Source organism: Amphiprion ocellaris, chromosome 13 (genome assembly GCF_022539595.1).
Source record: "Amphiprion ocellaris isolate individual 3 ecotype Okinawa chromosome 13, ASM2253959v1, whole genome shotgun sequence".
Taxonomy (NCBI): domain Eukaryota; kingdom Metazoa; phylum Chordata; class Actinopteri; family Pomacentridae; genus Amphiprion; species Amphiprion ocellaris.
In genome coordinates, this window is record NC_072778.1 from 18,179,272 (window position 1) to 18,193,986 (window position 14,715).

Below are 14,715 nucleotides of genomic sequence, written 5' to 3' on the forward strand. Positions count from 1 at the left end.
TAACAAACAACTACAAAAAACAATACATAACAAACAAACAAACACACAAAAAGTCCACATCAAAAATCAATATTTTTATAAATGGTAAATTCTTTAACATCAGTTCATTGTAAAATTACATCATTTCTTACTGTATTTAAATCAGGAAAAAATATGATCATTTTGGAGATATTAAGTACTAATTCGCATGTTGACTTAAAAAAAATTAAATAAAAACACAAACGGAAAAAAACATACCCTAACCCTAATCCTGCTGTGTTTGATAAATTATAGATATTATCTAGTAAAATCTAGATAAAGTATAAAATAAAAACAGGCCAAAACTGTACATAATATCCACATCAAAAAGTGATATTTTTACAAATAGGAATTTGTTGTTTTACAACATAAAATTATGCTTATTTTTCTACATTTTACTTCGCTAAAGATCTCAATATTTTACAGATATTTATCATTACTATATATATATGGGGTTGTTTTTCGTTTATTTGTTGTTGTTTTTTTTTTACAGTTTTTGACCATTATACCATATTTTTAATGTGTTTTCCTGGCATCCTTTCTGAACAGTATTTTTTTTAAACGTTGTAGGTAATCTTCAATTCAATGTCCAAAACACACCCTCTGAGTCACTAAAATAAGAAACAAAACAAGGAAGAAGATGAGAAACCAGCTGACACACAGTAAGTCAATGAGTAAATCCTCCTCCACATAACTCACCTCTGTGTGGAAACAGAAAAGTTTAATTCCTGGCCATTCACAGATTACACCTCAACATTAGTGACTGGAAATGAAGCAGTGAAACCAGTTTCACATATTTGACTGAGATAAATGTGTGTCATGGACAGCAATCCTTCTGCACAGTGTCATACCTCTGAAGCACCACTAGATGGCGATGATGTGCAGCCTTAAAGTGTATATTTCCCTGAGATCCATGCAGAATGTTCTCCCTTTGTTGTGGAATTTTTCTTCAGACAGTAAATTAACACTAAATATTTGGACACTGTTCATACATATGCATTTTTTTGCATCCAACCTCCTGCTAAGGAGATGCTGTTTTTATTTGGAGGGGGAAGGGGAGTGCTTCATTCAAGAGGTTTATTAATCTTCAGTGACCTTATTTTCTCACCAGATGATCTCACTGCTAACCAAGATAATCTGTAGTCTCTGAGACATCAGGCTTACGATACACTTCTGCGTGCTTCTTCACAACCCAAAATCATATCTGCAATTCCATGAGCTCTGATTCCAATTCTGATAACAAGGCAAGGATGGTGAAAAGTGATACTATTATTTTAACCAGTTTGAAGTGTTATTAAAATGTCTCTAAATGCATCAGCATTGATTGATTTGTAAGACATTATGTGTTCAATTTTTCTGTCTGCTGTTAATTACTTAATCACATTTCAGCATATTAAAACAAGAGGTAGTGTTTAATGGTTAGTAAGAACAATGGTGTGTGAATGTTAATCAACACTGTGACCACTGAGCACATGCATACAACAGCAACGAAGCAAAGAGCTCATCCACTAATAAGCGAACGAGATTTATTTTATTTTATTTTTTGCATGACAAAGAACGAATTACATCTGTCAAAAGAAAGAGTTTGGATGGAGACATTATTCATAGTTTTGTCCTGTATTTTGTCAAATCATTTTTATTTGCTTATTTATCCCAGTGCAAATATGTAAAATAAGTTTTGATTTAAAATGTTTATTCATAATGTTAACACATGTTGAGTCCATGTTTGCAGTTTTAATATTAAGACATGTTGAATCCACATCTGTAGCTTATATTTATTCAGCTCTCATGTGCTCATGTTCTTTGCTGACTGTTGATGAAAAACACACAGCGCACAGCAAGAGTGACGTCATGTGTTGTGTTCACGTCATAGCGTGGCCTTTGGAACGTCAGTTCTGACGTCATAAGAGGTCAAACGTTTTATAAGAGGAACTACAGCAGAATTCAAACTCACTGAAGAGTCGACCTTTGATCTAAGCAGAACCTTCAACACAGAAGATGGCCCTAAAGGTAAAATCCCAGGAACGGCATAGTGAGATGATCCCAGCAGAAACCCTGCGTCCACTGATCAGCTACACCCTTGGAAGAATTCCCTCAGAGGAACGGGAGATGCTGATGGTAGGAGAACCTGAGCTCATGACCAGAAATCTGCTGGCAATGCTGATGGCAGAAATTCTTTGTTTTTGCATCCGGAACATCTTGAGTTACACGGAAGCTCTGGGAAGACAGATCACAGAGGAGGAAGTGTCAGACGCAATAGCCAGCGCTCTTCCTCAGAGCTTTAAAGAAGCGCTTAACCTGCAGGACGGTGTCAGCAGCGAGAGCGCTGAGAAACTGAACAAAATGATGGCGGAGGAAGTAATAGAAAGTATTAAATTCTTATCCTCCTGCGATGATTTCCTGACAGCTATGTCGAGAATACCGTCTCCGACACTGCTGAACGCCATGGCGGATGCGGCCGTTGAAATGATTAGCTCCACGAAATCACCGAGTTCAAGGGGCAGCACAGATGTGGAGGGTCCTCTGTCACCGGACACCGTCGAAGACACAACATCGATTCCCAAAAAGCCGTACGTGGCTCCTCTGTCACCGAAGACGGTCGTAGACACACCACCGATTCCCAAAAAGGCGTACGTGACGCCTCTGTCACCGAAGACGGTCCGAGACACAACATCGATTCCCAAAAAGCCGTACGTGGCTCCACTGTCACCGGACACGGTCCCTAGACACAACATCGATTCCCAAAAAGGCGTACGTGGATATGATGGTGTACAGGAGCGTCGCCAGGGTGTTTCACAAAGCAAAGCTGCGCTACTCGTTTGACGTCATCAAGAAGGACTTTAAGTGGCTGGTGGATGATGTTTGGTGGCATCTGCAGGATGAAGACATCGACGTGCGGTCCGACAGATTCCAGGAGCTGCACAAAAGCATCTTCAATGATCTGCTGAAGCGTTGGGGCAGCCTGTCCCAGATCCTAGGTCTTCTGGACCAGAAGGTGCCTCAAATGTCGTCCTGCATCGCGTCCTCCATCAGATACCAGACGAAAAAGAAGAGATCTGCCTCGTACAGATTCTTCAGCTCTGTGGGCAAAGCTTTGTCCAGACCTTTCAGAAGGAATCTCTAACCACTGGAAGGAAAAATCGAGTGAAACTTTTCTTCTTTCGAGATGAATACAGTTATAAGGGGGGAGTTTCAGGAGTTTTGTTAAAATAATAATAATAGTAAGTAGTGGGAACGCTAACAATGATAAGAATAATCATTTTTTATAATATTAAAAAAAAGCCCCTAATCATCCAAGCTAAACTTAAGATAAAAAAAGCAAACTAAACTCAAACTAACCCTAATATTAAAACTAAACTAAACTAAACTAAACTAAACTAAAATAAAATTAAACATAAAAAAAAATCAACACTTCAACCAATCCCTCCCTGGCTTGTTGGTCTAGTGGTATGATTCTTACATCAATTGTGAGAGGCCCAGGTTCAAATCCTGGACGAGCCATTTCAGTGTTTTGGGGGAAGTGGTGATTCTGCTGGCAAAGCTAATAATAATCATAATAATAATAATAATAATTCCTTGCATTCCGAGAGGTTCCTTGCACCGTTGGTGCTCGGACCGATAATAATATAATATAGTAATAATAATATTAACAGTAATTATCTTTCTAAAACTGCTGTTAGGGTTGTTGGGTTTTTTTTTTTTAGTTTTTTTCTGAAATTTCTCATCAACAGCATTAACAATGATAATAATAAACCTATGGATTTCAAGAGGTTTCTTACACTGTTGCCATTTGGATCCAAATAAAAAGACAATAATACTATTAATGAACTTACAATAATTAAACTTAAGCAGCAACAAAAATTGTGAGGTCCATGTTCAAATGTTGCACTGAGATAGTAAACTATTCGGATAGTTGTTTTTTTTTTAATAGACTCTTTAATCTCTAAATGTGAGTCTAAATAATGAGTTTTGTGGTAAACAGTGTCCTGGCTGCAGCCCGTTAACGGGGCTGAGCCAGATTAAAGCGGGTGGGTTTATTTGGAGAGGCTCTGGAACTGCAGGTTGGTGGAGGACAGCAGAGTGGGGAGCACAGACACATTATCCTCTCAGGCTTTACTTAAGCTATCTGCTGCATCTTTTCATATTTCTGATCCCGCAGCACTAAAATGACCTTGACCCAGGAGCCTATTCTGTCTTTTTTACTGGAACACGGAGGCAAAGTGAGGACCTCTGAGCTGCTGAACAACTTCAGGAGTCACATCAGCTGCAGAGATCCCGCGGAAAAGCAGCACAATAGGGACCTTTTTAAGAAGTTGCTGAACAGCGTCGCTGTGGTCAAACAGATAGACGAGGTGAAGTTCGTGGTTGTGAAGAGAATGTACCAGGACTTCGTAAAAGATTTGACGCACGATCACATTCCCAAGTGCATCAGCTAAAAACTATCAGCTTGGGAAGCAAAGTTTCTTCAAGATCCGTGCCGGCTCTGAATTTGGCAGCTTGCAAGAAGGATGCGGCGAACATGCGGACACACGCGGAGAGACACGCCAAACATGTTTTTCTCAACTGTAGTTGTAATAACAATACTGCCTGAAGCATGTCCACTTCCACTGAGGTTGGTGGCCTTTTCAGCTTGTTAGTAGGACATGTTTCTGGCTGGCCTAGTCACAAGTAAATATTTCATGTTAAGATGACAGGGAAACTGGTTGCATGCTTCACTATTGTTATGGATTTTGTCACTAATGGTGTCTGTGCCGACTGTAATCTGGAAATTATTGATCAACTGTCTTGAAAACTTGCTTTCATTGTCCATTTATATTTGATATTTATTTACAGATTTTCTCATCTGATCTCGAACTCATTTGGACCTTGCATTGGTTCCGTAAGTACATACATAATAGTGATAAGTCAACTGAATGTCTGTTTAAAATGAAATTGAAATAAATCAGTAAAGCATAAATATTGTGTGCAAGGACAACAGGTGTCACGGAAATGGTCGTAAAATTTTTCATCAATAATTAGCAACTATACAGCTAAAATAGGTATTTCATGAATTTGAAAATTCCATCAATAAATTGCTTATATTGAAATTGAAATGAATAGTTTTATGCTCACATTAATAAATTCATAAACAAATAACACAAATTAGAATTACAATTTATTAATAGAGCTTGTTACATCCCATGGGTGGTAATTAGGCCTTTAAGCATCGTTTTATCAGCCTAAGGCCTATAGTGCTATGGGAATTGTAAGTGAAGGGGCGAAAGGGAAGGCTATGTGACTCAGCAAAACAAATTGCTAGCTTCAGAAAATGCATATTCCTATTGGAATTCTATTTTCAATTTGAGCTATTTATTGATGGGTTCATTAATTAATTAATTTGTGCATTATTCTCAGGGTCGGCAAGGTTACATTGGAAATGTAATCCAATTACCATAATATTAAAGTAATGTAACTTGATTACTTTCAATTATGTTTTTATTATTCAAAACCAGATATTCTACCAAAGACAAAAAAAAGAATAAAAATCTATAAGATGGAGATACTTTTGTGTACCAAAGGCAAATTCCAATGCCTGTAGAATGTTCAGAAAAATGAAATATGAAATATGAAACTAGAGAGACTCAAATTATTAAATGTACCTGTAAGCTCATCTTATTTTTTCTGTAACTGTAATGTATTAGTTACTTATTTGTATCCTGATTACATAATCCTGTTACAGGTAATCCAATTACTCCCAAACTCTGTTCATCAAATGCATGTTTTAATTGCACAATTACTGATTAACTGGTGAATTGGTTTATGACTATTTTCATGACACCTGAGGTATTGCTTTATTTCACGAGGGTTCCCCATGGTCAGCAGCATACAATCATACATGGACCCCAAGTTGTCGTGGGTAGTTTTTAAAAATACCTCTCTTTACGACAGTTACTTTGCATCAGTATGTGTTGATAGCCATACTCCTAACTCTCCTGAGAAAGCCACTAAGTTTTAATATTGATTTCAAAGTTCATGGACCTGTGATGACTGTAAAAACAGTGATGTTTGATTATTATTTTCTTGTCCACTTTTCTTTTTGTCTCTCCAGTTAATGTGGCTGTGTAAAGACTGTGGTGCTGAGGCGTCTAAAAGATCAGAAATTCTTAAACATTGCAGATTAAGTCGTCATCATTTGGGGCGTGGCCATTGTATTAATTGCGTGTATCCAAACTGTCCATGCATTTTTAAGACTTGGAATTCACTTTTGACACACTTATCCAGGAATCATTGTAATGCTTTAAAGTGCTCTGACAAATTTACTTTGTCCTGTCAGTTATGTGGTTTTAGTGAACTTGGAACAGAGCGTGATTGTTTTGCACATATAACCCAGCATTTGAAAAACTATGAGACAGTTACTTGTATGTTCAAAGGCTGTTATTACAAATCCAACATTTACAGTACATTCAAGTCACACAGAAGTCGTAAGCACAGCTTACAGTTGGTGGCAGATTTTAAAGACGAAGTAGTCAAAGAAAGTGTTGCAGCTGAAACAGCAGAGCCTGATGTTCAAGACAATGAGGAATTCAGCAATAGCAGTCAGTCTGATGATATAAGTACAACACAGGATCAGAAAGATATAGTAGAACAAAAACTTGCAGCTGTGTTATTAAAACTTGGAAATATTTTTCATGTGCCCAGTGCTGCATTTGATGAATTGCTGGAAGAACTGCAGTATTTGTTGAGCACAGCGTGTTTTCATAGTACAACAAATTTAATACAAGACACACTGAATAGTTATAGTCTGGAACCACTAGCTCATGAGTGGTTGGTGCAATGTGCAGCTGGACTCTGGGGACATGTATAAGGCCTGCTGCTGAGGGACACAAGCTTGGCCCAGAAGAAAGACTTCATGTCAGGCTTCACTGCTCTGCACTGGACTGCCAAGGATGGAAACAGCCAGATGATGCATGAGATCCTGGACTTCTGCAAGAAAAGAGGCACATGTGTGAACATCAACAGCAAAGCACATGGAGGATAGGTGATTCCCCTAATGATGCACAACTTCACCCTAATCATGTATTTAGAAGTTCCATCTAATGACGTGTGGATTTAAAATCATAGTTTCAGCAATACATGTAAAATCTGTTGGGTTGCAGATGTGAAGTGTGTCCAAATCATTAGTCAACTGACACTAAAGAAGAGATTTAAAAAAAGCACCTGAACTCAACATCAGAACACTTTTAGCAGAGGTGGGGTTTTTTTTTAGCAGTAAAGGTGGATTGGATTGTCCTAAACTTGTTATGTGATCATCATAGCACTCATTTAAGAGAGTATTTGGGAAGTACAAGGGAGTTTTAAGGTTTTGTTCACTATGTTTCAGACTATATGTGTTGTGCACAAACTTATTTCAGCGCAAAAAACAAAGCATGTTTTAACTTTCTTTGTTTTCCTAACAATTTGCTGTTATTTTACAGATCCTAACCACAACTTTGTTTTTAAAAATCAAAGTGAATATCCAGTAAAATGTCAAATAAAGTAACAAGACAACAACAACAAAAACCCAATACATAACAAACAACTACAAAAAACAATACATAACAAACAAACAAACACACAAAAAGTCCACATCAAAAATCAATATTTTTATAAATGGTAAATTCTTTAACATCAGTTCATTGTAAAATTACATCATTTCTTACTGTATTTAAATCAGGAAAAAATATGATCATTTTGGAGATATTAAGTACTAATTCGCATGTTGACTTAAAAAAAATTAAATAAAAACACAAACGGAAAAAAACATACCCTAACCCTAATCCTGCTGTGTTTGATAAATTATAGATATTATCTAGTAAAATCTAGATAAAGTATAAAATAAAAACAGGCCAAAACTGTACATAATATCCACATCAAAAAGTGATATTTTTACAAATAGGAATTTGTTGTTTTACAACATAAAATTATGCTTATTTTTCTACATTTTACTTCGCTAAAGATCTCAATATTTTACAGATATTTATCATTACTATATATATATGGGGTTGTTTTTCGTTTATTTGTTGTTGTTTTTTTTTTTACAGTTTTTGACCATTATACCATATTTTTAATGTGTTTTCCTGGCATCCTTTCTGAACAGTATTTTTTTAAACGTTGTAGGTAATCTTTAATTCAATGTCCAAAACACACCCTCTGAGTCACTAAAATAAGAAACAAAACAAGGAAGAAGACGAGAAACCAGCTGACACACAGTAAGTCAATGAGTAAATCCTCCTCCACATAACTCACCTCTGTGTGGAAACAGAAAAGTTTAATTCCTGGCCATTCACAGATTACACCTCAACATTAGTGACTGGAAATGAAGCAGTGAAACCAGTTTCACATATTTGACTGAGATAAATGTGTGTCATGGACAGCAATCCTTCTGCACAGTGTCATACCTCTGAAGCACCACTAGATGGCGATGATGTGCAGCCTTAAAGTGTATATTTCCCTGAGATCCATGCAGAATGTTCTCCCTTTGTTGTGGAATTTTTCTTCAGACAGTAAATTAACACTAAATATTTGGACACTGTTCATACATATGCATTTTTTGCATCCAACCTCCTGCTAAGGAGATGCTGTTTTTATTTGGAGGGGGAAGGGGAGTGCTTCATTCAAGAGGTTTATTAATCTTCAGTGACCTTATTTTCTCACCAGATGATCTCACTGCTAACCAAGATAATCTGTAGTCTCTGAGACATCAGGCTTACGATACACTTCTGCGTGCTTCTTCACAACCCAAAATCATATCTGCAATTCCATGAGCTCTGATTCCAATTCTGATAACAAGGCAAGGATGGTGAAAAGTGATACTATTATTTTAACCAGTTTGAAGTGTTATTAAAATGTCTCTAAATGCATCAGCATTGATTGATTTGTAAGACATTATGTGTTCAATTTTTCTGTCTGCTGTTAATTACTTAATCACATTTCAGCATATTAAAACAAGAGGTAGTGTTTAATGGTTAGTAAGAACAATGGTGTGTGAATGTTAATCAACACTGTGACCACTGAGCACATGCATACAACAGCAACGAAGCAAAGAGCTCATCCACTAATAAGCGAACGAGATTTATTTTATTTTATTTTTTGCATGACAAAGAACGAATTACATCTGTCAAAAGAAAGAGTTTGGATGGAGACATTATTCATAGTTTTGTCCTGTATTTTGTCAAATCATTTTTATTTGCTTATTTATCCCAGTGCAAATATGTAAAATAAGTTTTGATTTAAAATGTTTATTCATAATGTTAACACATGTTGAGTCCATGTTTGCAGTTTTAATATTAAGACATGTTGAATCCACATCTGTAGCTTATATTTATTCAGCTCTCATGTGCTCATGTTCTTTGCTGACTGTTGATGAAAAACACACAGCGCACAGCAAGAGTGACGTCATGTGTTGTGTTCACGTCATAGCGTGGCCTTTGGAACGTCAGTTCTGACGTCATAAGAGGTCAAACGTTTTATAAGAGGAACTACAGCAGAATTCAAACTCACTGAAGAGTCGACCTTTGATCTAAGCAGAACCTTCAACACAGAAGATGGCCCTAAAGGTAAAATCCCAGGAACGGCATAGTGAGATGATCCCAGCAGAAACCCTGCGTCCACTGATCAGCTACACCCTTGGAAGAATTCCCTCAGAGGAACGGGAGATGCTGATGGTAGGAGAACCTGAGCTCATGACCAGAAATCTGCTGGCAATGCTGATGGCAGAAATTCTTTGTTTTTGCATCCGGAACATCTTGAGTTACACGGAAGCTCTGGGAAGACAGATCACAGAGGAGGAAGTGTCAGACGCAATAGCCAGCGCTCTTCCTCAGAGCTTTAAAGAAGCGCTTAACCTGCAGGACGGTGTCAGCAGCGAGAGCGCTGAGAAACTGAACAAAATGATGGCGGAGGAAGTAATAGAAAGTATTAAATTCTTATCCTCCTGCGATGATTTCCTGACAGCTATGTCGAGAATACCGTCTCCGACACTGCTGAACGCCATGGCGGATGCGGCCGTTGAAATGATTAGCTCCACGAAATCACCGAGTTCAAGGGGCAGCACAGATGTGGAGGGTCCTCTGTCACCGGACACCGTCGAAGACACAACATCGATTCCCAAAAAGCCGTACGTGGCTCCTCTGTCACCGAAGACGGTCGTAGACACACCACCGATTCCCAAAAAGGCGTACGTGACGCCTCTGTCACCGAAGACGGTCCGAGACACAACATCGATTCCCAAAAAGCCGTACGTGGCTCCACTGTCACCGGACACGGTCCTAGACACAACATCGATTCCCAAAAAGGCGTACGTGGATATGATGGTGTACAGGAGCGTCGCCAGGGTGTTTCACAAAGCAAAGCTGCGCTACTCGTTTGACGTCATCAAGAAGGACTTTAAGTGGCTGGTGGATGATGTTTGGTGGCATCTGCAGGATGAAGACATCGACGTGCGGTCCGACAGATTCCAGGAGCTGCACAAAAGCATCTTCAATGATCTGCTGAAGCGTTGGGGCAGCCTGTCCCAGATCCTAGGTCTTCTGGACCAGAAGGTGCCTCAAATGTCGTCCTGCATCGCGTCCTCCATCAGATACCAGACGAAAAAGAAGAGATCTGCCTCGTACAGATTCTTCAGCTCTGTGGGCAAAGCTTTGTCCAGACCTTTCAGAAGGAATCTCTAACCACTGGAAGGAAAAATCGAGTGAAACTTTTCTTCTTTCGAGATGAATACAGTTATAAGGGGGGAGTTTCAGGAGTTTTGTTAAAATAATAATAATAGTAAGTAGTGGGAACGCTAACAATGATAAGAATAATCATTTTTTATAATATTAAAAAAAAGCCCCTAATCATCCAAGCTAAACTTAAGATAAAAAAAGCAAACTAAACTCAAACTAACCCTAATATTAAAACTAAACTAAACTAAACTAAACTAAACTAAAATAAAATTAAACATAAAAAAAAAATCAACACTTCAACCAATCCCTCCCTGGCTTGTTGGTCTAGTGGTATGATTCTTACATCAATTGTGAGAGGCCCAGGTTCAAATCCTGGACGAGCCATTTCAGTGTTTTGGGGGAAGTGGTGATTCTGCTGGCAAAGCTAATAATAATCATAATAATAATAATAATTCCTTGCATTCCGAGAGGTTCCTTGCACCGTTGGTGCTCGGACCGATAATAATATAATATAGTAATAATAATATTAACAGTAATTATCTTTCTAAAACTGCTGTTAGGGTTGTTGGGTTTTTTTTTTTTAGTTTTTTTCTGAAATTTCTCATCAACAGCATTAACAATGATAATAATAAACCTATGGATTTCAAGAGGTTTCTTACACTGTTGCCATTTGGATCCAAATAAAAAGACAATAATACTATTAATGAACTTACAATAATTAAACTTAAGCAGCAACAAAAATTGTGAGGTCCATGTTCAAATGTTGCACTGAGATAGTAAACTATTCGGATAGTTGTTTTTTTTTTAATAGACTCTTTAATCTCTAAATGTGAGTCTAAATAATGAGTTTTGTGGTAAACAGTGTCCTGGCTGCAGGCCGTTAACGGGGCTGAGCCAGATTAAAGCGGGTGGGTTTATTTGGAGAGGCTCTGGAACTGCAGGTTGGTGGAGGACAGCAGAGTGGGGAGCACAGACACATTATCCTCTCAGGCTTTACTTAAGCTATCTGCTGCATCTTTTCATATTTCTGATCCCGCAGCACTAAAATGACCTTGACCCAGGAGCCTATTCTGTCTTTTTTACTGGAACACGGAGGCAAAGTGAGGACCTCTGAGCTGCTGAACAACTTCAGGAGTCACATCAGCTGCAGAGATCCCGCGGAAAAGCAGCACAATAGGGACCTTTTTAAGAAGTTGCTGAACAGCGTCGCTGTGGTCAAACAGATAGACGAGGTGAAGTTCGTGGTTGTGAAGAGAATGTACCAGGACTTCGTAAAAGATTTGACGCACGATCACATTCCCAAGTGCATCAGCTAAAAACTATCAGCTTGGGAAGCAAAGTTTCTTCAAGATCCGTGCCGGCTCTGAATTTGGCAGCTTGCAAGAAGGATGCGGCGAACATGCGGACACACGCGGAGAGACACGCCAAACATGTTTTTCTCAACTGTAGTTGTAATAACAATACTGCCTGAAGCATGTCCACTTCCACTGAGGTTGGTGGCCTTTTCAGCTTGTTAGTAGGACATGTTTCTGGCTGGCCTAGTCACAAGTAAATATTTCATGTTAAGATGACAGGGAAACTGGTTGCATGCTTCACTATTGTTATGGATTTTGTCACTAATGGTGTCTGTGCCGACTGTAATCTGGAAATTATTGATCAACTGTCTTGAAAACTTGCTTTCATTGTCCATTTATATTTGATATTTATTTACAGATTTTCTCATCTGATCTCGAACTCATTTGGACCTTGCATTGGTTCCGTAAGTACATACATAATAGTGATAAGTCAACTGAATGTCTGTTTAAAATGAAATTGAAATAAATCAGTAAAGCATAAATATTGTGTGCAAGGACAACAGGTGTCACGGAAATGGTCGTAAAATTTTTCATCAATAATTAGCAACTATACAGCTAAAATAGGTATTTCATGAATTTGAAAATTCCATCAATAAATTGCTTATATTGAAATTGAAATGAATAGTTTTATGCTCACATTAATAAATTCATAAACAAATAACACAAATTAGAATTACAATTTATTAATAGAGCTTGTTACATCCCATGGGTGGTAATTAGGCCTTTAAGCATCGTTTTATCAGTCTAAGGCCTATAGTGCTATGGGAATTGTAAGTGAAGGGGCGAAAGGGAAGGCTATGTGACTCAGCAAAACAAATTGCTAGCTTCAGAAAATGCATATTCCTATTGGAATTCTATTTTCAATTTGAGCTATTTATTGATGGGTTCATTAATTAATTAATTTGTGCATTATTCTCAGGGTCGGCAAGGTTACATTGGAAATGTAATCCAATTACCATAATATTAAAGTAATGTAACTTGATTACTTTCAATTATGTTTTTATTATTCAAAACCAGATATTCTACCAAAGACAAAAAAAAGAATAAAAATCTATAAGATGGAGATACTTTTGTGTACCAAAGGCAAATTCCAATGCCTGTAGAATGTTCAGAAAAATGAAATATGAAATATGAAACTAGAGAGACTCAAATTATTAAATGTACCTGTAAGCTCATCTTATTTTTTCTGTAACTGTAATGTATTAGTTACTTATTTGTATCCTGATTACATAATCCTGTTACAGGTAATCCAATTACTCCCAAACTCTGTTTATCAAATGCATGTTTTAATTGCACAATTACTGATTAACTGGTGAATTGGTTTATGACTATTTTCATGACACCTGAGGTATTGCTTTATTTCACGAGGGTTCCCCATGGTCAGCAGCATACAATCATACATGGACCCCAAGTTGTCGTGGGTAGTTTTTAAAAATACCTCTCTTTACGACAGTTACTTTGCATCAGTATGTGTTGATAGCCATACTCCTAACTCTCCTGAGAAAGCCACTAAGTTTTAATATTGATTTCAAAGTTCATGGACCTGTGATGACTGTAAAAACAGTGATGTTTGATTATTATTTTCTTGTCCACTTTTCTTTTTGTCTCTCCAGTTAATGTGGCTGTGTAAAGACTGTGGTGCTGAGGCGTCTAAAAGATCAGAAATTCTTAAACATTGCAGATTAAGTCGTCATCATTTGGGGCGTGGCCATTGTATTAATTGCGTGTATCCAAACTGTCCATGCATTTTTAAGACTTGGAATTCACTTTTGACACACTTATCCAGGAATCATTGTAATGCTTTAAAGTGCTCTGACAAATTTACTTTGTCCTGTCAGTTATGTGGTTTTAGTGAACTTGGAACAGAGCGTGATTGTTTTGCACATATAACCCAGCATTTGAAAAACTATGAGACAGTTACTTGTATGTTCAAAGGCTGTTATTACAAATCCAACATTTACAGTACATTCAAGTCACACAGAAGTCGTAAGCACAGCTTACAGTCGGTGGCAGATTTTAAAGACGAAGTAGTCAAAGAAAGTGTTGCAGCTGAAACAGCAGAGCCTGATGTTCAAGACAATGAGGAATTCAGCGATAGCAGTCAGTCTGATGATATAAGTACAACACAGGATCAGAAAGATATAGTAGAACAAAAACTTGCAGCTGTGTTATTAAAACTTGGAAATATTTTTCATGTGCCCAGTGCTGCATTTGATGAATTGCTGGAAGAACTGCAGTATTTGTTGAGCACAGCGTGTTTTCATAGTACAACAAATTTAATACAAGACACACTGAATAGTTATAGTCTGGAACCACTAGCTCATGAGTGGTTGGTGCAATGTGCAGCTGGACTCTGGGGACATGTATAAGGCCTGCTGCTGAGGGACACAAGCTTGGCCCAGAAGAAAGACTTCATGTCAGGCTTCACTGCTCTGCACTGGACTGCCAAGGATGGAAACAGCCAGATGATGCATGAGATCCTGGACTTCTGCAAGAAAAGAGGCACATGTGTGAACATCAACAGCAAAGCACATGGAGGATAGGTGATTCCCCTAATGATGCACAACTTCACCCTAATCATGTATTTAGAAGTTCCATCTAATGACGTGTGGATTTAAAATCATAGTTTCAGCAATAAATGTAAAATCTGTTGGGTTGCA

At 37.8% G+C, this 14,715-nt stretch overlaps 2 protein-coding genes across 2 annotated transcripts; both read left to right on the forward strand.

Annotated features, from left to right (window-relative positions):
- The first annotated feature begins 4,108 nt into the window (after positions 1–4,108).
- On the forward strand, positions 4,109–9,346 carry LOC118471265 (uncharacterized). Its single transcript, XM_035954789.2, has 3 exons — positions 4,109–4,630; positions 4,852–4,897; positions 6,107–9,346. Exons 1-3 carry the CDS (start codon positions 4,527–4,529, stop codon positions 6,860–6,862), a joined length of 906 nt encoding a protein of 301 aa, XP_035810682.2. The 5' UTR covers positions 4,109–4,526; the 3' UTR covers positions 6,863–9,346.
- Positions 9,347–11,646: 2,300 nt separating this feature from the next.
- LOC129350316 (uncharacterized) lies at positions 11,647–14,715 on the forward strand. The gene is made up of 3 exons (XM_055016363.1): positions 11,647–12,192; positions 12,414–12,459; positions 13,669–14,715. Exons 1-3 carry the CDS (start codon positions 12,089–12,091, stop codon positions 14,422–14,424), a joined length of 906 nt encoding a protein of 301 aa, XP_054872338.1. The 5' UTR covers positions 11,647–12,088; the 3' UTR covers positions 14,425–14,715.